Raw genomic sequence first — 27,803 nt, 5'->3', positions numbered from 1 at the left:
TATTACAATATTATTATTATTAAGACGTAGCCAAAATTAAAGATTTATAATTTATAAAGACTTTTTATCTCATGCAAAATTGTCATTTCTTTAATATTTAACTATTTTTTTGAGGCCCTCCAAGTACATACAAATCCAAAATGTGGCCCTGCAGAGGGTTTGAGTTTGAAACCACTGTTCTATGGGGTCTCAAGGGGAAAAATAGTTTGAGAACTACTTCCTAAACTGTTCTAAAAGTGACAAACCTTTTAGGGCAAATTCAGTAGACACTCAAAATTTGTGAAATAATTTTTAAGCCTATACATAAGCCAATTTTTATGCACAAGGCACCTGCATATTTTAATTTAATGTATTTTTTGCTCCATAAGACGCACCCTATATTTAGAGGAGGAAAAGAAGAAAATAAGCATTCTGAACCAACTTCTCCCTGCCAGGCTCTGCACCCTGTCCCCCTTCCCTACCAGACCCTGTACCCTGTCCCCTCTCTGGTGGTCTAATGGTAGGCCATGATGGGCAGGGACAGGGCACAGATGTCAAGGCAGAAAAATAAACAAATATAGTGCAAAATATAGACAGCAGATATAAATTCTCAAAACTGATACATTTTGATCACTAAATTGAAAATAAAATCATTTTTCCTACTTTTGTTGTCTGGTTCTTTCTTTCCTCAGGCCCAACAATTGTCCCTTCTTCCCTCCCTCCTTCCTATGTCCCCCTCAATGCCTTCCAGCCTTTGTCCTCTTCCCCCCAATTCAAGCTCAACAATTGTCCCTTCCTTCATTCCTCCTATGTTCCCCTCACTGCCTTCCAGCCTTTGTCCTCTCTGTCCCCAACTCAAGCCCAACAATTGTCCCTTCCTTCATTCCTCCTATGTTCCCCTCACTGCCTTCCAGCCTCTGTCCTCTTCCGCCACCCCAAGCCTGCCCGCCTGCTGGTTTTAATTGCCTCCTGCTCCTGCTTCTGTGAGGACACATTGACGAAGCAGCAGTGGCAGGGGGGGGAACTCCTGGCTAAAGCAGTGTGTTGAATGGAACAAATTGCTCACAAGGGCCAGGCGGGTGCAGTGATTCTGATGTTGGAGAGAAGGTCAGCCCGGACCTTCTATATGACGTCAGAATTGACGTCGGGGGTAAGGCTTCTGGGCCGGCGGTATGCAATCGCTGCACTCGCCTGGCCTTTCCCTTCTTATAATTTCAGCAGTGAGCAACCAGCAGCGATGGTGGACAAGGGGCGGTCCTGGAAGGTAAGGGGGGGGGGGGTGGATTTGGGTATTTGCTCCATAGGGTGAATACCCAAATCCCTTTTTGGGGTGGAAAAAGTGAGTCTTAAGGAGCAAAAAATACTGTTATTTATTCAATTTTCTATACCATTCTCCCAAGGGAGCTCAGAACAGTTTACATGAATTTATTCAGGTCCTCTAGCATATTTGAATATATTTAAAGCAAAACCTTTATACTGTATACTAGTCTTATAGCCCGTTACATTAACGGGTGCTAGAATATATGTGTGTGTGTCTGTCTTTATTTCTTTCTCTCTCTCTCTCCTTAGCCGCTTTCTGTATTTCTGTCTTTCTTTCTTTTCCCTTGGCTGTCCACTACCATCCTGCACCCCTCCTGACGTGACTCCCGCTGTCTTTCTTTCTGTATGTCTCTGTCCCTGGCCCTCTTTGTCTGTTTGTCTTTCTGTATATCTCCCTGCCCCTGTGTCTTTCTTATTTTCTTTCTGTCTCCCTTCCTCCCTCTGCCTGTCTGTCCAAAGCAGCATTCCCTCCCCCTCCATTTCCCTCCATCCACACCAGTTCCCTGTGCACCTGCCCCTGTGTCTTTCTGTCTCCCTTCCTCCCTCTGTCTGTGTGTCCAAAGCAGCATTCCCTCCCCCTTCCCTCCCCCCACACCAGTTCCTTGTGCAGCAGCATTAGCATTTCCTCTACCCCCTTTCCCTTCCCACAGTGGCGACTACAAACGCGGGCCCGAGTCCTTTGCCGCCCCCACCCCCCTCTTCCCTTCCCTTCCCTTGGGCCCGACTACACATGGCGATTCAAGCAGCGTGTGCCGCAGTCTTCACACGCTGCTTCGGGTCCTTCTACTGCCCTGATTTACTCTGGCACGTCCAGAGCAAATCAGGGCAGTAGAAGGGCCCGAAGCAGCGTGTGAAGACTGTTGCACACGCTGCTTAAATCGCCAGTCGGGCCCGCGGGAAAGGAAGGGGGAGGCGGCAAATGACTCGGGTCCCAGACAGCGGAAAGTTGCTGGGCTCCGCAGGCCTCCCCACCCCACCATCCTAATGTCAAACTGATACCTGAGGGCGCCCACCACCACCACCACTTCCGCAGCTCGCTCGCGCTTTGGCCAGTAGGACCGTATTGTAAAGTGGAGAGCAGGGAAGCTTTTGTGATGCGCGAACACGCGGCGCGAGTGCGCATGTCTTTCAACAAGGAGCAGGACAGATCGTAAGCCGCGCATGCGCACTTCCTATGTGTTGCTACAGCTCACGGAAAACGGACGCACACTTAGAAAGTGCGCATACGCGGCCTAGCGTTTTATTATATTAGATTGCAACTCAGTCTTGGGTTGTTTTTTTTTTTAAAAAAAAAAAAACCACAACAATGCACAGTTTCCAAATGCCTCCAAGACCCCTTTACCAGAAAAGTACAAATATACTCTCATTTAGCTAAAAAGCCACTTAGCTAGATATGTAACTACTCACACCAAGGTAAAAAAAGAAAAGCATCAGTCTTTGAATGTTAGTCCTATAACCATAACCTACCATAACCTTCAATCATAAACTTGTATACAAATACACTCAGGTATCAGACAGACGTTTGGAGGCAGGTATGCCTAGTAAAGAATGGGGTCCAGCTATTGTTTGGCAAGGGGCTCAAAGGTTCACCTAGAGGAGGAGAATTATCACAATTTTAATACTTGACATTATTACTATCTGACTTACGAGGGCAATAAAAATGCAAAATAAACAATGTAGTCACCATCAAGGGCTATACACTTAGTCCAGCGAGTTTCCAGTTTTTTTTGTAAGCTTTTTTTTCTATGATACAAAAAAACACAACCTGGAAACTCGTTAGACTAACCTCCTCTTCTACTAAACCGCGCTACCGGTTTTAGCGCGGGGAGCCACGCTGAATGGCCCCCGCTGCTCCCAACGCTCAAAGAGTTTTTATGAGCGTCAGGAGCAGCACGGGTCATTCAGCATGGCTCCCGGCACTAAAACCGCTAGCGCAGTTTAGTAGAAGAGGCCCTAAGGCCCTGATTCTGTATAGGACGCCCGGGAGAGGTATCCTATACAGAATTGGGTCTACACTAACCCCGATTCTGTAACCGGCGTCCATGTTACAGAGGCCGGTTAGAGAATCAGGTTAGAGTAGATGCGGCCGCTACACTTATCGCGGCAAGGGTTAAGTATAGTGGCCGCCTGTCCGATCGCCCGCAGGAAGGTGCCGAACCCCTCCTGCCGGAACACCCCCCCAAACTCCCAATCGCCGGCAGGAGGGTGTCCAACCCCTCCTGCCGGCGATTGGGAGTTTGGGGGGGGTGTTCCGGCAGGAAGGGTTGGGCACCCTCCTGCCGGCGATCAAGAGTTTCGGTGGGAGGGTGCGCAACATATTTATTTATTCATTCAATTTTCTATACCGTTCTACCAAGAGAGCTCAGAATGGTTTACATGAATTTATTCAGGTACTCAAACATTTTTCCCTGTCTGTTCCAGTGGGTTCACAATCTATCTAATGTATCTGGGGCAATGGGGGAGATTAAGTGACTTGCCCAGGGTCACAAGGAGCACTGTGGGTTTGAACCCACAACCTCAGGGTGCTGAGGCTGTAGCTTTAACCAAGGGTATCCAACCTTTTGGCATCCCTGGGCCACATTGGAAGAAAAAAAATTTGTCTGGGGCTGCACAAAAACTAACGCTACCTGATGAGCAATAAAAAAGGTCGAGCAGGTCCCAAATTTGCAATCACTAATATAGATGTACGGATCTAATAATAAACCTTCATTAAAAGGGACACTGTGGAGAGGAACCTAAAAATGCATTAATACTTACCCTGCCTGAGCAATCCTTCATGCGTGCCGCTGACAGTGGAAGCCTGGTTCTCCCATTCACTTCTATTGCAGCTACAGTGAGCCTCTTCAGAAGCGAGCTTCATGCCAGTTTGACGTTTTCTTCTTTCTCCGTGCTCACCATTCATCTTTCATCTCTATACCTTCTCTGCCATAACCAACATTTCTTTTTCTTTCCGTCTACCATCTCTCTCTCCCTGCCTTGTGCCCTGTGTCAAATCTCTCCCTTCCTCCCCTCCATTATTTGCAATTTCATCCTGTCCCCTATATGCATGTCTCCCTCTCCTCCCCTGTGCCACCAGCTTTCCTTCTTGAATTTCCTATCACCTCTTCCCCTTCCCCAGTGCCACCAACCTTTCTTCCCCTCCATCCCTGTACTCCAAGGTTTGCTTCTTTGGGTCGCAGTATCGGCAATTACTCTCACATGCTGCCTGCCACTAACCTGTAAATCTCCCCTCTGCCATGAAGAGACTTCTGGGTCAGCGGCAGGCAGCGTGTGGGAATTGCTGCCAATACCATGACCTGAAGAAGCAAACCTTAGAGTACAGGAGAGGAGAGGAAGAAAAATTGGTGGCACAGGGGAAGGGAAGAGGTGAAAGGACAATGAGACCGTGACGAGATTCAATTATGACATGGCCGGTGCGGCGAGATTCAACGGGTAAAAGGGGAATTCCATTCCTTCTTCCTTCCTATTCCCCTGTGCAGCATTTCCCGATGCCCCCCCCCCATTAAAACTGTAACTTTTGGGCTTGCTAAAACAGCAGCGATAAACAGGCTGTTCTCAGCCTGCCCACCAGGACTACCCTCTGCCGCGTCATCAGTGATGCCATCAGCGATGCAACAGAGGAAAGGCCCCAGCGGGCAGGCCAAGAGCAGCCTGTTCACCACCGCTGTTGCTTTAGGAGAGGAGACTCAGGACTCACTGAATCGGTGAGTCTGATTTCTTAAGAAACAAATCAATTTGAATCGATTCACCAAAGTGAATCGGTGAATCGGGCAGCACTAATTTCAAGCCAGGCTGCACGTAACACCTTGCCGAACCGCATGCGGCCCACGGGTTGAACACCCCCTGTTCTAGAGTAAGAAGGATTTGTGTAGGACATTAAATAGGATTTATGTAGGACATTAAAGCAAGGGAGGTTTTGATATACCTCTTATGGACATTCACTGAACAGCTGCCAAAGGCAGGCGGCCACCTGAACCCAGTAATGAGTATCAAAATGTGCCAAATACTGTCAAGGTAATGCTTCATAAAGTTTTGAACAGTGCTGCTGCAAAGCCAGAACGAAATTGGAACTCACCATTGTCTGTAATTGTACATCCAGATACACTTTGTTCTGGTGTTGTGCTTAGTTTACTCTATAGTGACCTTCAAAAACCTAATCTCCTTTCTTGCAGAAGTGCCCTTGTGAAAGCCTTCTCTGTGTAAGGTTTAGAGCTAGTTAGTATATTATGCTGCGCACAGACACACGAAATCCACAACGGGAATAAAGCCCTTCCCTCTATTCAGTGAGCTATGCATTTTATTACTTTTGCAGTTGTAAGAGCGAACCATCACTCTGTGGTTTCGTCAAGCAAATTTAATTTGTCCAAGTCTATAGACTTTGTCAAATGAGATGATTACAAGCTGTTCATTGATATTATCTTTGGCAACAGTCTTCTAGACGGAGAAACTAACCAGTAAGTAAACAGTACCCTAAAATCTCTTAGTATCTTTGCTGTCCTATACTAGTTTCTACAAAGGGCATTTTTATGAGCTCTTCACACGTGTACAATATTGTCCAAGGAGACATTAATTTTTAACCTGACCTATTAAGAGCACAGTAATAACAAGGATATCAAACAATGCTTGCTCTATGCTTTGCAAGTTGAAAAACCACTTTGAACTGCTGATAACTTTGTTCTGCTTGAATCAAGAAGTGACGTTTACTTTGGTATCAACTTTGTATTTCAGTACTAACTAAAATTAAGTAGATGTTTGATGAGTGATAACTAGCTTAATATCTTTCACTGTGTATGAATGACAACTGATACAGAAAAAAACATGTATAATGCACTGTATCATTTCATATACCCTGTGTGCTTTGCATTTAAAAGTATAACCTTAGTCCAGATGTGTATGCTACTGGCAGTGTTTCTGTGGTGGAATTTTAAGGACCCACACTATAGGATACACATTACATGTACTGTTCGGCAGCGAGGAATATATAGGGGACTGCAATCCCACCTCTATGAAAGTGTTTTGGACAGACCACCACTTAGTATGCTTCAGGATAAGACAACCAGAAAGTAGTAAACAATGAAAAACCTCTGGAACAAGACCAGAAATAAGGAGAGGATTTAGACAGCATCAAATTAAAAAAACAGACTGGAGACGCACCTCAAAGAAGTAAAACCCATGATCAGAGAGCCCTTACAGAATGGGTGAGACTATGGGATGAGATACTAGGGCCATTAAAATTGCAAAAAAACAAATAAAAGAAAAGATGGGTTCACCCCTTCAGATGAAATCAGGAAATTAAAAAGAGAGAAAAGAAAACTTGAAAGAAAATGGGGGAAATCAGACGAAGAGGAGGAAGCCAGAAAAATCTGGTTTACAATCAACAGAATTTGCTTTGAAAAGAAAAGGAACATAAGAACATAAGAAGTGCCTCTGCTGGGTCAGACCAGAGGTCCATCATGCCCAGCAGTCTGCTCATGCGGGGGCCCACCAGGTCCAGGACCTGTATAGTAACCCTCTATCTATACCCTTCTATCCCCTTTTCCTTCAGAAAATTGTCCAAACCCTTCTTGAACTCCAATACCGTACCTTGTCCTATCACGCCCTCTGGAAGCGCATTCCAGGTGTCTACCACCCATTGGTTCTGAATCTGTCCCCTCTTAATTTTTCCAAATGGCCTCTCGTTCTTGTAGTTTTCGAAAGTTTGAAGAGTGAAAGCTCACACTGGCACCTGTTTTCTGCGCTTAAATACAAGCCTTTCAAGTGAAAAAAGAATTTGAGAAGCTTATATTTACAGCTGCAGATGAGCGGTGCCAATGCGTGCTTTTTGCCTGGCGCATGTGCATTAAGAGCTGCACTTATCGTGAAACTCATCTGCGCATGTGCCAAGCATGTTCCTCCCCCTTGCTTTGCTTTTTTTTAGCATGCATATAATCTGAATGCCATTAGCTTTGAGCATTGGAGGGCTGTGTTTCTCCGCTATTCCCACAGTATGGAACCGGTACAGTTTACTTCAGAGCTGCAGCTTTGTGTATGGGGCCCTAGAGAGGTAGCCTTAACCAACAGATATTAATGTTTAACTAGTTTGACACCTAACAACAGAAAGGAAGCACTCTGAGGCCTCAGGTGACAAGCTAATCCTCAATCCACACTATCTGACAGCCTTCTCTTACTCAACTGTCTCTCTCATTAGTCAAAATGCAAGCTAATCCCTTGGAAGATTACTTTGGCAACATTATTGGGTCTTTGCAATGTGCAAATTGCATGCAACATGTATACAGTAAAATCTTGGATAGCAAGTAAATTGGTTTGCAAGTGTTTTGCAAGACAAGCAAAACATTTTATTAAATTTTACCTTAACAAGCAATGTCTTCCAATACAAGTACGTACAGTATACACGTCACATCAAGTTTCAAGTTTATTTAAATTTAATGGTTCGCTTAAAAATTCTAAGCGAATAACATTACAATAAATATAGGGGTAAAAACAGTTAAGATCATTTTTGTGAATTAAAAAACATGTTCGTGACCACTTAACAAAACAGACACTACTGGAGTGGGTGGGAAAAACATGAGGGATAAAAAGTTACAATATTGTTGTGTCCTCATATATCACAACTGAGCCAATGGTTCTTCCCTCTCTGATGCTGCGAGAGTGTAGTGACTCTTCTAAACAAGCAAGGTCTTGCAATACAAGTACGTACAGTATTTTGTATTAAAGTTTTTGGGTTGTGGAATGAATCGTCTGAGTTTCCATTATTTCTTATGGGGAAATTCGCTTTGATATACAAGTGTTTTGGATTACAAGCATGGTTTCGGAATGAATTATGCTCGCAAACCAAGGCTTTACTGTATACATCCAGGGAAGGGGGGGGGGGGTGGAAGGGAGAAGGATAACGTATAGGGATTGGTTTATTTATGAGTTGTTAGTACTATTGTATGGGTATCTTGAATATATTGAAATCAGGGGGGGTAAAAATTATTCTTATGTATTTCATTGATGGATATAAGTGCTGTTTTTTCAGGTAACTTTTTATGCAATTTTTGTATGCATTGTTTTTAGAATGAAAATGAATAGAGATATCTATATCTATAAATATATAAATCAAAACAAAATGCTCACTGGTGTAATATTTAAAATATTATAAAAATATTCTTTTTCCTAATTATGTGCAAAATTTGTGTCATATATGTGAGGAACAACATCAGAAATGCACTACCTTATCCGAGCAATTGAGTATTTCTCAGGTTTATGGGTCTCTAGAAAAAAAAAACCCAAGCATGACCTGCCTCGATAGTACACATATACAAAAAAATCTCTTAAGAAAAAAGTGTGTCTTAATGGAACCACCCCAAAAAAAACCCCTGACATTAAAAATAATGCATCTATGATAAAACAAGATCAGTAATTTTTACAGAATCACTAATTACAACATGCCCTTCCCTACTTTATTTATATTTTTATTGTAATGTACACCGGCCAGATATTTATTTGATGGTCGGTATATTAAAACCTAATAAACTTGAAACTTGAAGGTATGAGCTACAGTTTCATTTAAAATTAAAAGGTATGGCCTTTACTTGGCAGATTGAATTCCTTATGGTAGTACCACAAGGAGGAAAGGACACACTATACAACAGTATCACAATGATAACATGTGACCACCTTAACTCTATTAGAGAAAAAAATTTCTTCTTCAGAGTAATGCATTTGGGGATTAGAAATCTGAAGGAACCGTACCGTGCTAATCTGTTTGTAAGTTTGTTATAACCACTATAAACAAATTTAAAGTGGGCACATATTTTGAAAACTTTGTGTTAAAAACTGATGGGGCTGCTATTGCAACAGTTATTTTAGTGATTTTTAAAAAGTGAGTCATCCTCCAAAAAAACGTGCATGCAAATGAGGTTGGCGGAGAGTAGTGAAGGTTCGCTAAATTTGCATATGCCCTTCGTTGGTGATAGTGATGGGCACATGCACAGAATAAATGCAGAAACCCCACCCCCACAAATCAAAGATTGGCAGGAGGGATGTCCACTCCCACCACCAAGCAACGCCTACAACACCCCCCTGGCAGTGAGTGAGATGCCCACTCCCTCCCGCCACCAAGCAATGTCCTGACACCCCCTAGAAGCGGAGATGCCCTCTCTCCTGCTGTGTTGCACAATCAACCGACACTGCTACCCCCCTTCCCGCAGCAGGAGAGGTGCTCCCTCCCTCCAGCCACCAAGCAACAACCCCTCTCCCCCAACCCCCCGACACTTCCCTCTGCCAGTTGGGCTGGCTGGTCAGAGGGATGCCTACTCCCTCTGGCCAGCAGATCCACCTCTTCAAAATGGTGGATGCACCAGGGATGACCTGGCATTTTGAAGAGGCAGGCCTGCTGGCTAGAGGGGGTAGGCATCTCTCCGGCCAGCCATTGTTAACAAGGTAAGGGGGAGGGGCGGGGGTTGTCAGAGATACCCGTGGGGTGGGGGGGAGGGAAGTTAGCAGTGCCAGGTGATTGTACGACAGGGCAGGAGAGAGTGGATATCTCTCCTGCCGATTTTCAATTTTTTTTTTTTGGGGGGGGGGGTGTTTTGGTTTGTTTTTTTTTAATTAGCATGGGGGGGTCTGAGCTGTCAAACCTTACTTTCCTGTCAGTGCCTGAGTCATTCAGTGCTCAGGCACTGATCAGAAAGTAAGGCAACAGCAGCTTAGACCTGTCAGCAAATTTTGGCCGCAAATGTGGCACAATGAGGTTAGAGAATCACTCAGTGATTACAGAGAATTGCTCGAAGTGCTCATTTTAATATTAACGACCTCATTGTACTACATTTGCATGGTTGTATCAGAGACAGTGAGAAAACTTGGAAAAGACCTTGGTAAGTGGTTTTGATAATCTGCTGCTAAAATACGTGCACGCTAAACCGGCTGGAATCGGTTTAGCGAGCACGTTAAAGGCAGATTTTAGTTTTTGAGACATCTGCCCCTGTGATACTAGTACCACAAGACTACCCTTCCTGCCCTGGCCCTGTCCTCCGATACAGAGCTTGTTGATGTGACTTATCAAATGGGCGATTCCTGCAGTCACTAACCTGTGGTACTGAGTTACTGCAAGTTAGAGACTTCCAAGGTATATTTGGGGTAATTTGCTGTACTTTAGTAAACACCACTCTTGGCATGAAGTCCTAAGTTTATTATTAGTATATACATATGACAACCTGAAAGCGCTTGTTGTTCAGGTTAACTACCACCCTCTTCTGCCAATTCTATTTCCCCTTTGCTCTTCACTTTTTCTTCTGCCTCCTTCCTCCCCTTACCATAACAACATAAGAATTGCCGCTGCTGGGTCAGACCAGTGGTGCATCGTGCCCAGCAGTCCGCTCCTGCGGCGGCCCTCTGGTCAAAGACCAGTGCCCTACCTGCATATTTTCTGGTACAGCAGGAACTTGTCTAACTTTGTCTTGAATCCCAGGAGGGCGTTTTCCCCTATGACAGACTCCGGAAGAGCGTTCCAGTTTTCTACCACTCTCTGGGTGAAGAAGAACTTCCTTACGTTTCTACGGAATCTGTCCCCTTTTAACTTTAGAGAGTGCCCCCAGTTTATTTTCTTTCTCCATTACCCCTGGTTGACTGTAACCTTCCATCCTCTCTTTAGTCCTACCAAAGTTTGTGCCTCTTCCCCTTCCCCCACTGGATAACCTGAGTAATAGGTGTTCAAAAATTGCTGAGAAGAGCAAGGATTGCAATTCATTTCATTTTTCAGCAGCTAGGAAAACCGAGGCATCACCTGGGAACCTCTTAGCAAAAGTAGTCATTGAGGATTCTCAGAATTTACAGCTTTTCTGTGTGATGAAAACAACCTACCTTTCCCTGTCAGAATACTGAAGACAGACTCAATGAATGGTATGGATGGTGTCCTGAAATGAGAGGCACCAACATTTACATCTTTTGATTAAGAGTCACTGGAATCTTTCCTGTCCAAACTGCTTAAGCTCAAGAATATGCAACGTTCCATAGCAACATCTGGACTCCAGGTTGGATTTCAGCCTACAGATACATGGGCTGCAGGCAAACATGGCTTTATCATGACTAAATTCCACGTCTCAGTGGATTTCGGCAGGAAATCGGCAGGCATCTTGGGAAGAAACAGAGCGCTAAAAGTGTACAACGTTCTTGTGCTTACAGAAACCACGATGCGAGCATGTTATTTCAATTTATTGAAAAAAAAGAGTGGCAGAGTACATTTTTCAGTTTACTGCTCTTGATTAGTCAGCTATCAGTTTAAAAAATAAATACTATATCTCTGGAGAAATATGCAATCCAAAAATCAATAAGCTAATTTATACTTTTTCTAAAGTACTAAAGTATGGTATAGATTTTCTATCACTATATATAATCGTGTAATTTATACTTTCGAACAAGCATGCTATCTGCAAGACAAGACCTTGTTTCTTTTACAGAAGAAATCCTAGTTGTGAACTGCAGTTTAAAAGGAATACAGTGGTACCTAGGTTTACGAGTGCACTGGTTTGCGAGTGTTTTGCAAGACGAGCAAAACATTCGCAAACTTGGTGCCTCATAAACCGAGCTTGCCTCGCTATACGAGCGCCCCCCCGCGAACCGGCACCTACCCCCCCCCCGCGATCCGGCACCCCCCCCGCCACAACCTGAGATCCCCCAACCCACTCGAACCCTCTTCTTAATTCCAGTGTAGCCTCCGCATCGGCACCAGCATGTCCTGTGCCCGAAAATCTGCTTCCTGTGCCGGGCCTTGAACGGATTATGCTCGTAATCCAAGGTACCACTGTAAATGGAAATTCTCAGAACCTATCAGCTTAGGCTTCGACTTCTTTAGACAAAGGATTTGTTCTAGCTGTATGGAATTTATGTGGGGATCTGGACTCATTGCTCTTTTTAGCCACATGTGGTGGATAACCTGAGGAAGGACCTAGCAAAGCTTGAAGAATAGTTCAGAATTTGGCAGCTAAGAGTTAATGCTACGAAATGCAGGGTTATGAATTTGGGTGGCAAAAATCCAAGAAAACAGGACTAAGGAGTGAAGAACTTCTGTGCACAAGAGAGGACCGGGACCTTGAGTATTAGAGTACATGACTCTCTTAAGGTGTCCAAACAGGTTGAAAAGGTAAATACTAGACAAATGCTCAAGTCCATAAGGAGAATAGCCCAACAGGAAAAAAAGGAGAAAATAATGCTCCTATATAAGACTGGAGAGACCTCATTTAGAATATTGTGTACAATTGTGGAGATCACACTTTCTAAGAGATATAAACACGATGGAGGAGGTCCAGAGGACAGCTGGTAAAATGATCAGAGGTCTTTAACAAAGCATATAGGACAAACTAAAGATCTCAATATGCAATCTTGGGAGAAAAGATGGAAGAGGGGATATATGATAGAAATGTTTAAATAACTACGTGGCATAAATGCACTCGAGGCGAAATCCTTTCAATTAAAAGAAAATGAGGGGAATAGAACGAAGCTGCTACTACTGGTTTTTTGCCAGGTACTCGTGACTTGGATTGACCTCTGCGAAGACGGGATACTGGGCTAGATGGACCATTGGCCTAACCCAGTAAGGATACTCTTTTCTTACTTTTTCATAGAAAGGGTGATGAACGTGTGGAATGGCCTCCAAGTGGTGTCAGGTCAAAAGCGCGCCAGGACAAAGGCGCGCCCAGACAATTGAGCGCAGCGCGGAGGTGCGCGCCGCTCAAAATTACTGTTTTTAGGACTCCGACGGAGGGGGCGTGGGGGGGAACCCCCACTTTACTTAATAGACATCGCGCCATGTTGTGGGGGCGTTGTGGGGGGTTGTAACCCCCCACATTTTACTGAAAACTTCACTTTTTCCCTGTTTTTAGGGAAAAAGTTAAGTTTACAGTAAAATGTGGAGGGTTACAACCCCCCAAGCCCCCCATAACGCTGGCGCGATGTCTATTAAATAAAGTGGGGGGGTTCCCCAACAAACCCCCCGTCGGAGCCCCTAAAAACAGTAATTTTGAGCGGCGCACGCCTCCGCGCTGCGCTCAATTGTCCGGGCGCGCCTTTGTCTATGAACCCCTCCAAGTAGAGGTGGTAGAGGTGAGAAATGTATCTGTATTCAAGAAGGCTTAGGAAAAGTACATTTGATCTCTAAGGGCGAGGAAGTGATGGTCGATGGTATGGACAGGCAGACTAGATAGCCATATGGTCCTTCTCTGTCTGTATTTGGTTGATCCGGTTTAGAGTGCCATTTAAATAAAGTTCTAAAAAAAATGTACTATCTTGCAGAGTAGAAAAGACGACACTGCTTTCAATGACTGTGGTATATGCACCTTTATTCTAGAGCATTTTATCGCAAACTGTGTGCTTCCTGAGATTTCAGGGGTGTCATGGCACACTGGGGAAGAGGAGAGGCGCCAGCTATCTGCCTACAGATGTGCCTCTCGTGGCGAGAGGCATGTCTTGTAGGCAATCAGCCGGTGCTAGCGCCTCTCCTCTCCGGCCCTCTTCCCTGCTGGCACCCCCCCCACACACACTGGTGTCTCAGGACCCATCTGGAGGGCCTTCGCACGTGCATGGACATTGACTTTCTCGTCTGTGCACTTTCTCGAGCCGCGGCCATTACGTTTAGTGTGCCGCAGCTCGAGAAAGTTTGCGAGACACTGTTCTAGAGAGTCCTTATGATCCTATTAACTTTATTTCATGTTACTTCACATATTCTAATCCAAAGACATTTCCATTTGATTTCTGAATAGCATTCTAGTGCCGCAGGATTTACAAATATTGTATACGCAAACGTTCATCAACCCCAGGTCAAATTGTATATTTCAATAAAATCCTTAAATGAACAGAAAGACAATTTCTACTTTGTACAAAGTTTAATATAATATCTTTATGCAAACATATTTGTCATCTTTAATATACTGAAAATATAAATGTGATTATTGGCAAGGGTGAAAGTTTGGACACCATTCCAACCGATTCATAATACTGTACTATTTTCTTAAAGTTTCATGCTGCACATTGCTGGCACGTCTCTTCGTCTTGATACTACATCTGAGGTATGTTATTTAAAGTTTACAAAATTAGCAAAAGTTCTTTTTTGGAAAATTTTTAATGTAAATTTTAGATAGCTGGTCTATTGAAATTTATAATTCACTAAATATTGCTAGTTAGCTTGTATTGTTATTCACGCCGAGCTAATTTTGTTTGCAGCAGAACATAAATTAATTGTATTGAAATGTATAAAGTTGTTAATAAGGCCCAAGAAATTTATAAGCTCTTTTACTAAGACGCAGTATTAAAAAAAATAACAATAATTGGCTTTGTGCATCCTAATGTGGGAGCTTCCCATGTGTTAAGCCCTTTTTTTTTTTTTTTTTTTTTTACCATGGAAGTAAAATAAGGCATTTTCTATTTTTTAATTTTGTTCGTTCTGAGCTAATTTTTCACACAGAACATGCAAAAAAAATAAAAAAAAATGCTGGAGAATTTACTGTCTCCCATTTAGGAAGCATTAAGGGCTCCCACGCTGTCTATGTTAGCTGGCTAATGCTTCCATGCCTATTTCCTCCCACAGAAACATGATGGCAGATAAAAGTCAAATGGCCCATCCAGTCTGCTCATCCGTAGTAACCATTATATTTTCCTCTCTCTAAGAAATCCCACGTGATAATCCCATGCTTTCTTGAATTCAGACCGATCACGGTTGCATGGAATGTTACTACTCTTTGGGTTTTGGCCAGGTAATAGTGCTCTGGATTGGCCACCACTGGGCTTGATGGACCATTGGTAAGGCTATTCTTATGTTTTGCCTCCACCACCTCTTCCCAGAGACTATTCCACACATCTACCACCCTTTCTGTAAAAAAAAAAAAAAAAGTATTTCCTTAGATTATCCCTGAACCTATCACTTCTTAACTTCATCCTATGCCCTCTCATTCCAGAGCTTCCTTTCAAATGAAATAGACTCGACCCATGTGCATTTACATCACGTAGGTATTTAAACGTCTCTATCATATCTCCCCTCTCCCTCCTTTCCTCCAAAGTATACAGATTGCGATCTTTAAGTCTATCCCCATAAGCCTTAAGATGAAGACGACACACCATTTTAGTAGCCTTCCTCTGGACCGACTCCATCCTTTTATCTTTTTGAAAGTGTAGCCTCCAGAATTGTACACAATATTCTAAATGAAGTCTCACCAAAGTCTTATACAGGAGCATCAATATCTTTTTCCTACTGGCCATACCTCTCCTTATGCACCCTAGCATCCTTCTAGCTTTCGTCGTCACCTTTCAACCTGTTTTAAGATCATCGCATACAATCACACCCAAGTCCCACTCTTCTGTTGTGCACTTAAGTTCTTCACCCCCTAAACTGTACTGTTCCCTTGGGTTTTTGCAGCCCAAATACATGACCTTGAATTTCTTAGCATTAAATTTTAGCTGCCAAATTTCAGACTATTCTTCAAGCTTCGCCAGGTCTTTCTTCATTTGATTCACACCATCTGGGCGTCTACTCTATTGCAGATTTTGGTATCATCCAAAAAGAGGCAAATCTTACCCGACAGCACTTCAACAATGTCGTTTATAAAAATGTCAAAAAGAACAGGCCCAAGAACAGAACCTTGAGACATACCACTGGTAACATGCCTCCTCCAAAATATATCTGAATAATATGTGATTAGTGCATGCAAAAAAGGAAATCATCGCTTTAGCGTGCCCTGCAGAAAGCCTTTTCAGCACACTGAGCCTGCATTAGGGCTTAGTGCACCTCTAGAGAGGTTTCTTGATGTTCCAGAGGGGTTGGAAGTGATCAGAAGTGGGGTTCTTAATGTGCTGCAGGCAGGTGTGGTGTGGCGGGGGTGGGGGAACAGGACCTGTACAGATACCTTTATGCAAGTCTCAGACGATAGCCCTATTTAATACCAGACGCAGACATGACCAGGCATTCAATATCTGGGGCTAATTCTGCCTGTAGTGATCAGTGTTAAAAAACAAACAAAAAGCCCCCGAACAAAAACCCACTGACTGCCAAGGGCTAAATACTGATCAGTATGCTTTTAAGTTGGTTCTATGATATCGCTTCAGCTTCTCTTCGCTTAGGGATTCACTGAAAAGTACATTTCCACCAGCGGCGTCTTTAAAAAATAAAAGTGCTTACAGCCTAATAGCAGATTTATCAGTTTGTCTGAAATTCCTATCAATTTAGCCATCAACCAGATTTATCAGGGTGGAAGATAATTTGCTCAGCTATAGACTTGAACTCATTTCAATTCATCAAGCTGTATGTATGAAAAGACATGTACTTTTTTTTTCCACCTCCCTTCCCCAACAGAAAATATTAAAAAGGTACATAGCAAAGAGCTGCAATACATATGAAAGTCAGCCTTTTTACTTTCCTCTGAGTATATAACACAAATACGGTTCATAGACAAAAGCGCGCAACGACAACTCAGCGCAGACAACTGCGTGTAAGCACGCTGAAGAAAAACAGTATTTTAAAGGGCTCTGACCGGGGGGGGGGGGGGTGTTGGTGGGGAACCACCCCACTTTACTTAATAGAGATTGCGCCGGCGTTGTGGAGGGTTTGGGGGGTTGTAACCCCCCTCATTTACTGGAAACTTAACTTTTTCCCTCTTTTTTAGGGAAAAAGTGAAGTTTTCAGTATAATGTGGGGGGTTACAACCCCCCAAACCCCCACAACGCCGGCGTGATCTTGTTAAGTAAAGTGAGGGGGGGCGCGCTTCCACCTTGCGCTCAGTTGTCTGCGTGCCTTTGTCGTCGTGCGCTTTTGACCTGTCACCCACAAATACATATAGATCAAATGATTACATTAGCTCTTAGATAAAGACCTCTAACTGAGTTTGGGAGAAAGAAAGCTCAGTTTGGTTCATCTAGAGGACAGGAGAGTACAGAGGAAGCCTTATAAACCAGAATTTCTTTAAGAGAGCGTTCAGCTCCTTTCACTCAAAGATTAAAAAAAAACAAAAAAACCCCAAGAAAACAAATAAAAGAACCCCAGTTAGCTTGGATGACACAGTTTCAGAAGCATAATTCCCTATTTTCAGACCACTACAGACATGTCAATATCCCATGGGAATTCCACCTTAGATGATGTCATCCCCACCCCATGATGCACTTACCGCAGACACTTTGTAGATGACATCTTTTGCCACTTCAAGTCCCTGTGCAAATGTGCGAGCAGCTACAAACGCGCGAGTCACTTGTAATTTTAATTTACGTGGCACATCTCCAAATGGCTTCAAGTCTTCAGTATACTTGCTCATACAATCCAAGTATTCATCCGTAAAACTGTACTGTGGATTCACTAGCTGGAACATGCGCTCCAGAAGATGTGCCCAGAAATCATTTAGCATATCTTCTAGGTTTACACTTCCACCGCCATAGTAGAGTTTCAGTTCAATAAAGAGATCTTTGAATAGCTTAGAGTTCTGCATGTATAAACGACCGTATGTCCTTACAAACATATCATTCAAGGATTTCTCTGAGTTTTCGAGAAGTTCTTTGAAGAATTCTGAAAGAGAAAAGACAACCAGCAGACTAATTAGTTTCAAGGCAATAATTTCTGAAAGAAAAAAGAATTCTTCCCAAAGCTCATCTCCATTTTGGTGTGTCTGAAACTGCACAATACATTTTTTTTCCTTTGGGATTTAATTTATCAATATGTTCCCTCCATGAATCATCAGTGGTAACCCAAGGAGTGCTCAACTAAGCAATCAAATTGAATCAGTGCCCACTCGAGATAGCAAAACTGGAAAATGTCACACTCATTAAACAATATGGGCCTGATATTCAGCCATTTTGCTCACTGCCGATGGACTTATTCCTGGATATTAAAAACTGGGCCTTATCTGGGCTTCAGCTTTGACAAATCTGGGTTTTTTTGAGCCAGCTAACACAGCCACTTAAGTGCCCATGGGATAGCACATGATGGGACCATATAAGTCTGTTCTATTTATGTGCTAAACCTGGCCACTTAAGAGTTGAATATCAGCACTTAAGTGGCCAAGTGCCGACTCCGCCCCAGCACATTTCCAATATAGGTTTAAGTTAAGCACTAACTGCAAATTTCAGCGGCATTTGACTAGTTAAATGCCACTGAAAGTTAGCAGCTAGCCCTGACCAAGAGATTTAACCATTCAGCAGCTGGCTAAACTACTTTCACTATCGGTCGGTATATTTTTTTCATTCATATCATGCAAAATAACCTGCAATCTTGTTTTTTGTTTTTTTTTTTAAACCTGAAAATGGTAAATCCCTTCCGATTTCCTTGAAATTTTTTATTTTTTTAACTTTTGGCAGTACTCTAGAAATTTTAAAGAGGCATATAACAAAAATCTTAGAACTTTTGTATTTTTTCCTAACCTGCCAGTTTCCATCTGCTACTTCATGTTTCCAGCTCAACTGGCATTAGGGTTGGGTCTGTCACCGAGATTCATTTGTGACTCTGGAGAGTTTTGTCTCATTTTATATTGCCTCTCAATTTACGGTAATCACTCATTTTGACCTCATTTACTGGTTGGTGTCAAATATCAGGGCTCCTTCCGGAACTCTGCAACCGTGGGCTCTAAAACCAACCACTAGGTGGTACTGTTGCGGAACAGTTCCGGTTCCCTCTATCACAGAGGCTATGGGCACTGCCTCTGCCATATTCATAGAACTAGCCAATCCTGCTCTCAGAGTCACTGACCCATCGAGCCAGTTTTTGAAGTTGCATAAAAGAATGCAGCCTTTTTTCAGATTGTGTTTTTCCTTAGGAAATGAAAACCTAGAACACATTACTGAGGTACAAAGTTCAGCATTTACTAAAAATGTGATAGCATACTTCGAAGAATTTAGAATCTGGTTCTCTCTGCTTGGACAGCTATCTAGCTGCAACTTGTCTAAGGAATGTTAACCACAATTTGAGGTTTAAAAAAAGATTGCATACACTTTGCTGAGTATAAAAACCCAATAAGGTTAAGAACGGGCAGATAGTGCATGGCATATTACAGATTGGTTTGTAGCAATTAAAAGGGAGTAAAATCTTATCCAAATAATCAAAGCAGTAAAATGAAATGTGGAAGGAAGTCAACGTTACAAATAAAGCATCAATATTTTATGATCTAAACCGTGGTCTGGATTCAATATAATAAAATACTTCAGGAATTCTTGAAATGTGGGGTGTGCTTTATTAAGATCGACAAGTGGAGGAGTGGCCCAGTGGTTAGAGCCTCTGCGTCAACACCTGAGGTTCCCGTTCAATTCCCACTGGAGCTCCTTATGACTCTGGGTAAATCATTTAACACTTTGTTGCCCCATGGAAACTGCTTGGACTGTGTAAACCACATAAGAAATGTGGTAGATCAAGTCCCTCTCCCTTTTAAAACCAAACCTTAGCAAATTTTTATTTTCCAATACATACCAGAGACTAATCCAAACTCCGGTTTCTATTCTATTGCAACCACTTTACAATAAATAACTAAGGATTTCATTCTCCAGGGAGGTGTTTTGAGCCCTTAAGCCTAGTTCAAATTTGAAATCATATAACTTTTAAAAGTATTTTGAAGCTGGATCTCAGTCTTCAAATTAGTCCACAACAAAACAGGGTTAAACTTTTTTTTTTAGGTAAGACATTCTTAAGAGTTCCTTAGTAGGGCAATCATGGGACTTAAGAGGTAACACAGCTGCATATAATATAGATCCTAGGCAAGATGAAATAACCCCCTCCCCCAAACACATGTTCTGTCGCGTATTACTATGAGGCTATGCTTAAAGTTCCCATGTCTGGTATTTCCTGTCTGGTTTGAATTTTTTTTTGTTAGTGCATAGTTCAAAGAAGAAATTGATAGTGCATGTAAATTTCCAATTCACTTTGTCATCCTGAAGGCTGACCTTTTATCACCTTTTAAATTGAAGGCCCATTTGCCTACCAACTTAAGAGCTTCGCCTACGCAATCAGTTTGTATGTCACAGCAAGGAAATTAAGAGCTAGTCATTTCCTAATCACCCTGCTGGACCAGCTATTATTATGCCGATTTTCTTATCTCTGTCATACCTGTCGAATCAAGTGAATTGTGACTCTTTCCTACAAGCAGATAGAGGTAGATTCCTGGAGTTCTATAGTATTTCTCTACTTTCAACAGATGGAAAGGTTGTTTGGGCTGCTGCAGCAAATCCAGCCTTACATCCCCAGAGTACAAGTTAAGACCTGCTCCTTGTGGCTGAGACCAACAGCCTTGCTCCTGAAGTTTGGTCCCCTGACCTTACTGCAGTAGAGTGAGGAGTCTTAGTCTTCACAGTCCCAAATAAGTATCTATGGCTCCAGTCTTGGACCCAATGAACAAAATTTATTGACGATTCCTTCTCTTAGGGTTATTAATACAAGACGGCAATTTATTTTTCTGTTACTGCATCTCAAATTTGGAATTCCCTACCTATTTATTTAAGGGAAGAGCGCAATCTGGAGAAATTTAAGAGTAATTTAAAAACTTTTCTCTTTAAAGATGCTTTTGATAATTAGCTAACTAGTTCGCTGGTTACATTTTTAATTCCACTGTACGATATTAAGGTTTTTTGTTTTCCCTGCCTTTTGTTTTTTCCTTGATTGTCTTACTTTCCTTTAATGATTTTGTATTTCATTCTCCTTTTTCCTTGTGTTTATGATTTGTTAAGTTTGTCTATTAGTCCGTTTGTACGTAATATATTACTAAGAATTGTATTGTTCCCCAAATATTGTAATTTTAAAATGTTCATCGCTTAGAAATATGATTAAGCGATTAATCAAAAATTTTATTAAACTTGAAACTTATTAAACTTGAAACTTGAGGGTGTGGGACCCCACTCCCCTACATTCCAGTTCAAGTATTACCATGGGGTCCCCTGCAGCAGTACAAGGCAGCTTTAAGAAAAAAAAAAAAATATAAGAGTGTGCCGGCTACCTAGTAGCTTTATTTTCATGTTTATTAAACTAATAAAGCTTTTTTTTTTTTTTTAAAGAGTTAAAGATGAGGGGAAAAAGCAGGGAATCCAATGGGTCCTGGGCCGTGTTTCCAGACAGGCAACAGCCTTGGGCAGACTCCTGCAGATTGGCCAAACGCACAGGCATGCCTGCCAGGTGGCACTGCACTATACTGCCTGTGGAAGCCAGTTGTCAATTCCCTCTTTCCTTCCCACAATGAGTAGTTTCCATCACGGAAACAGCCACAAGGGGCTTGGGGGAAGGCAAAGGGCCATATCAGGAGTATGAGGCAGATGTAACTGCAACCATGTCCTGATTGCTTTAGTAGGAATGGCGGCCATTTTGTTATTGTTCTCTCATTTTGTGGCCAGAGCAGCTGCAGTCTGCTATTGGAGTTCAGGGGCACAAGGCTGGTGAGGATCCCATTAGACCAGCAGGTGATTAGAATGCTGGAATAGACCCTTACTACTGAGGGTATTGAACCACCACACACTGCCCCCCTCCCTGTGGACCTGCTGACAGAGGCCAAGTGCAGGTGGTGTGATCCAGCTCCCTACTGGGGAGGTGGGGAGACGTTAGGGATCTATGATGAAGGGAGTAAAATGACAGACTATCTGTCCATGGTGAAACCTGGTTCAGTACACTGTTAAAAGTGCGGCCGACAAGCAAGTGCCAGACATATGCACGTCGCCGGTTCACCCTATTTAAAGCCTTATGTTTTATGCTTTGAGGGGGGAGGAACCCGTCTTCAATGTAGTGAGGGCTCCCCATACACCCCCCCAACGGGAGCACCAGCACTTCTAACTGTAGTCGGGGGGTTCCCCTCCTTCAGAGCATAAAAGATAAGGTTTTAAAAAGGGTTTTTGTCGGCGCGGCTTTGTCCACCGTGCTTTTGACGTGGCACCCCCTGGTTCAGATGTCGAACTTCCCCTACAATGCATGCAGTTATAGTATTTGGGAGAGCCACGCCCAGATTGTGCACAGAGTTACACCTGGCTTCAGTTGGTGTACATTTGTGCACCTAAAGCTGGACGCGGATTCGGCCACTATGAGCTATTCTATAAAGGGTGACGTCAGAGAGAAGGCTTCCAGTTCAGGCGCAGAATACGCGTAGGAGCCTTTTCCCACGGCTTTGTACACTGCAGCACTCAGGGAGCTGTCCTGAAGATGCTGCATTGATCGCACTATGGACCGGCAGCTGAAGAACGCTGTCTTGGGCCCGATGGATGTGCCGGCCCTGTGGACCGGCAGAAAAGTTTTGCGGATCGGTGGTTGAAGAACACTGCTCTAAGTCTAACAAATATCAACCGAGTACCACCGCCCAAGCTCCGCCCCAGACCCGCCCAAGCTCCACCTGAGGACCTGATCCACATCTGGATAAAGTTCCATCAAACAATGCTTTGCCACATTTAACACGCTGTCACTTTTTCTCTCTCAACTATACTATATGTCATAGCTTTCAAACTACGCATATTTGCCATACTATGTCTACCATGCTACAATTTCTCACGCTATGTCTGCTACACAATGTTTGTTATTCCACGTCTACCATGCTAGGTTCTACCATGCTACATATCATACAAGGTTAGACACACTATGTTTGCTATATTTTGCCATACTAGGTTAGCCATGCTCAAGTTTCAAGTTTATTTTTTGATTTGATAAATCGCTTATTCAAATTTACTAACCGAGTTGCAATAAAATAATAATAAACATACAACTGGACATAATATTTATAATTAAAAATTAGTGGGTTAAATTGACAAATTTACAGACTTATTGATACACAAGGAATGGAGGGAGAAAGTTACAATTTGTTGTTTTAAAGTAGAGAAGAGAACCATATATGGGAAAAACAATAGGGAAGGAATAGTAGATATCTAGAGCGTAACTATTGTACAGTTTGTAAAACATTTTTAAAGATTAAAAGCATCTTTAAAAAGAAAACTTTTTAAAGTTTTACTACACTATCTATGCTCATTATGCTGTCTCTCATGTTATGTTTTACTATGCTTTAACTATATTTTACCATCTTTGACAGACATCCTGCCACGCCATGTTTGCAATCACTTTGTATAAACACACTTTATTATGTACGTATGCAATCTTGTAACCCTTTCTGAGCTCTCCTGTGAAGATGGGATATGAAACCAAATACATAAAACACTAGGGGATAATATATTTGAACATTCCGGAAGGAATAATTTTGAGTCAGAAAACAGTCGGCAAAAAAACCCAAGCAGTATGGTAAAAGTCCAATAATGTGCAGTTCATTTGCTGGTAGAAATATCGCCTGCTCAACCCGGCCACATTTCTCAAATTTAATTGTCAAAACTTTCAAGCATCCGGTCGTGAGATCTAGTCAATTCCTTTTTGCAGTTCAAAAGCTCTCTTGAGGAATGGGCATTCCCATATGGCTCAGACAAGAAAACTTATTTTGGGCAATACTTCTTGATTTTTATTTTATTTTTTTTAAATAATCCAGACACTAGTGTGCACACATTTAACCATTTGTACTATCCTTCAGCTGCTGCTTTCCCAAATCCTTATTTATACATTCTTTCAAAACAATTAAACCAGTGATCTCAAACTCAAACCCTTTGCAGGGCCACATTTTCAATTTGTAGGTATTAGGAGGGCCGCACATAAAAAATAGTGAATGTCTTATTAAAGAAATGACAATTTTGCATGAGGTAAAACTCTTTATAGTTTATAAATCTTTCCTTTTGGCTATATTTTAATAATAATATTGTCATTTATAGCTAAAGAGACGCATGATCAAGAAACTGTTTTATTTTACTTTTGTGATTATGATAAAACGTACCGAGGGCCTCAAAATAGGACCTGGCGGGCCGCGAGTTTGAGACCACTGAATTAAGCTATCTCGCATGCAATGAAAGCCAATTGGTTCATACACAGTACATCTCAATTGTGAATATGATCCAGCAAGGAGCTCCTCCAATTCCAAGGCAGCGACAAAGCTTGTGAGCTTCTTGCTAATATGGTTGCTCCCAAGTATTCTGGAGATGGAGTATGTTAGTGATAAACTTATTTGAAATGTGTAAGATGGTCTGGTTCACTCTAATAACAGGACGACAGTTGACATTTTGATTATGCTATATTTGAATTGATGTTGTGAACTGCTCTGGATCTCATTGAGGAAATGTCAAACTAGAGCCACAGTTCACCCCTCCCTCCTACCCCCCCCAAGGACAACTGTAACTCCTGACTAGGGTAAGCATACAGCCAAAAGGTCACTAGTCACAGCTATATAGTTCTCATTACAATCTATAGGAGCAATTAGGTCACTTTTTCCTCCAAAAACCAGAAATTGACAAATTGGAGATTTTTTTTTTTTTTTTTTTGCTTCAGGATTTGGTTTTCATTGCTGCAGACTGCATTTGTTTATTCTTTGTACCTTCCTGAGCCAGTGGCACTTGTTTTTTTTTAAAGCTCTATTTTCTGTGTTTGTCTTCCTGTTGCTTTTCCCCAATTGTTTCCGATACAGCTGGACCATGCATTTTAGAGTACATTTTAATGGGTCCGGGCAGTGGCTGAGGTGCAGACAAGTGACTTTGGCAACTTTCCCTTAGACTATACTTACCTTATCTGCTTCCTTTGCCCCTTCAAGATATTGCTTATATTAGCTCAGCTTGCCCAAAAGAGATTATGGGAAACAGATTACACGCCAACTATTGTCTAGCATCAGCAAAAAAACACACACACACACTTTTTTTTTTCAAGAAGCGGGGTGGGTGGGAGTGGGAGGGGGTCTATATTGTTTTGATATTATTAGTGATGGTAATGCTGGATGGGGAAGGGAATTTTATTTTTTGTATAGATTACAATTGTTTATAAGTGCTTATTTGATTATTATTATTTATATGTAAATTGTATTGCACTTTTTGTTGGCATTAAAAACTAAATAAAGTGGTTTTTTTAAAAAAAAAGAAGTCTTTCTTCTTCCAAAAGCTATTCTGCATCCACACATGATCCTTGGCAGACAAATCCATAAGCATGGAGCCCACCACATCAGACCTATCCAAATAAATCCAACATAACATGAGCCTCACTTTACCACCCAACTGATTCCAGAACAAAACCCGCTATCTATGAAGCTTCAGGTAGCCTTCCGTGAAGAGTACGCCATTTCTGTGCATCTCTTTTCTTTAAAAACTAAAATTACGCTAAAGATTAAGCTAAACCTAAAGAATTAAAAAGCCTTTTGACGCATATCGTTTTTGCTGCTCTTTGTTCCTCTGGAGAAAAGGTATATGTGGGAAACACTCCACCCTGCAGCTGGCTCCACACTAAGCCATAAGAACTCAAGAGTTTGATCCTAACAGATAAAAAGAATCTGAAGAATAGAAACAAAACATCGTAGTTTTGATTTCACCTCTAATGCAAACAATTCTACCCTTTCTTAAAGGCTTTTCAAAAAAGCATTTAATTATGTTTAATACATGCTCAATTCCAGTAAGGGAAAAGGAATGGGACTTGATATGCTTCCTTTCTGTGGTTACTAAACAGTTTACATATTTTATACAGGTTCTGATTTTGTACCTGGGGTAATAGAGGGTTAAGTGACTTGCCCAGAGTCATAAGGAGGTACAATAGGAAATGAACCCAGTTCAATGTAAAAACAAACAAAAAAAAAAAAAACCCAAAACAAAACACATGAAGACACCAAGATAAATTTGTCAAAAGTCAGTCAAACTTGTGAGGGAAAGAGACCTCAGAAACCCAGGCTGTAGAACAATATTTCTGAATCTACTATCTTAAGAGTAGTTTCATTCATAGGTCTCAGAAAACCCTCTTTAAATTTTTTTTTTTTTACAAAAACATGTCAAATTGTAGTGCAGATATAATATTAAACAAAATTTGCACTTCTCATCATGAAAAATATTCATTCAACTGGACGGGGCCCATTTCACCCTCGCTAGAGGGCTTCCTCAGGGAATTCATATGACGTGCAATATTCTACTAACATTAAAATTTTTATCACATCTGTATGAAACAATAAAACTATAATTTAGGTGCTGCTGACTGAAAATGTGTAAACTTAAATCATATGCCTTTTTATTCGATATAGATGTAGAAATTAGCAATATATTCTTTTAGTTAACAATTTTGGAATTTCTAGTGAACATACGAGTAAGTTTATATATTTTCAGTCAACAGCACTAAATTATAGTTTTATTGTTTCATGCAGCTGTGACAAATTTTAGACCCCTTTTTATCAAGCCGCCATTAGGGCTTTTTGGGTTTTTTTTTTAAAAATCGCTGGCTAATGTGGTAAAAGCTACGACGCTCATAGCATAGCGTGACAGGAGCAAAAACATACGTTTCTGCCAGCTGATAACTACTGATGGCAAATGCTGGGAGTGAGAGCGGCAAGAGTATCTTTGCAATCCGTATTTTGGGTCAGAATGGAATCTACCCCAAAAGTAATCACAAACATTTCTTTGGATTGAGAAAACACTTCATTAGTGTGTTTATGTTACAGTCAGGTTTTCAGGATCTCCACAACACACAAAGACATATTTGCAAGCATTGCCTCTGTGATATGCCAGTCTCTCTCATACATAGACACTGTGAATATCCTGAAAACCTAACTGGCTGGGTGTGCCCTGAAGACTGTGTTGATTTTTCTAACCCTGGGAAAGAAACGACCTCAAAAATACCCTCCTTAAAATTCCAAATGATGAATCCTCTAGGAGTGGAAGCTATATATACATATATTCCATCTCATCTGCTGCGACCACAGTCTCAACATCTTTTGGAAGCCCCACCTTTGCATGTTATCACCAAAGTTACAATCCGTTCTAGGGTTTTCAGCGTAATGGGCCCTAGGCTGTGGAATGCACTTCCAGAAGCAGTACGTAAGATTCGAAAAGCTCTCAAGGCATTTTTCTTTCAGGAAGCATTTGTTGATTTATGAAGGGAACTGTGTGTGATAAAAGTGCACTTATGATGTTCAGCATAATTTTATTGTTTAAGCGTTTATTATTTGTATGTTTTTGTAATCTGCAGAGATGTTTACGATTTGTGGAATATAAGTGTTTTTTCGCCTTTAGATCTTTGGACACTATCACCCCAAGGTCCCTCTCTCCGTCCGTGCACATCAGCTTCTCACCTCCCAGCATATACGGTTCCTTCAGATTATTAATCCCCAAATGCATTACTCTGCATTTCTTTGCATTGAATTTTAGTTGCCAGGCATTAGACCATTCCTCTAACTTTTGCAGATCCTTTTTCATATTTTCCTCTCCCTCTTCGGTGTCTATTCTGTTACAAATCTTGGTATCATCTGCAAAAAGGCAAACTTTTCCTTCTAACCCTTCAGCAATGTCACTCACAAACATATTGAACAGGATCGGCCCCAGCACCGAATCCTGAGGGACTCCACTACATAACATAACTTTATTTTTCTATACCGCCTTAATCAGAAGAATTCTAGGCAGTTTCCACAAAAGAGAAAAACTGGACAATCAGTGAAATACAAACTACCGTATTTGCCGGCGTATAGGACGACTGGGCGTATAAGACGACCCCCCAA

General features: G+C 41.9%; 1 protein-coding gene across 3 annotated transcripts in view; it reads right to left on the bottom strand.

Annotated features, from left to right (window-relative positions):
* The window catches only part of GPC4 (glypican 4), a 213,047-nt gene that overhangs the window by 46,063 nt on the left and 139,181 nt on the right, over window positions 1-27,803 (bottom strand). For all 3 annotated transcript variants that reach the window (XM_033945374.1, XM_033945375.1, XM_033945377.1), the window contains exon 3: window positions 17,427-17,818. In XM_033945374.1, coding sequence (XP_033801265.1) covers window positions 17,427-17,818 — 392 coding nt within the window. The remainder of the gene's footprint in view (window positions 1-17,426; window positions 17,819-27,803) is intronic.

Source organism: Geotrypetes seraphini, chromosome 5 (genome assembly GCF_902459505.1).
Source record: "Geotrypetes seraphini chromosome 5, aGeoSer1.1, whole genome shotgun sequence".
Classification (NCBI taxonomy): Eukaryota; Metazoa; Chordata; class Amphibia; order Gymnophiona; family Dermophiidae; genus Geotrypetes; species Geotrypetes seraphini.
The sequence above is the reverse complement of the archived record's forward strand: the minus strand, read 5'-3'. Positions and strand labels throughout refer to the sequence as shown.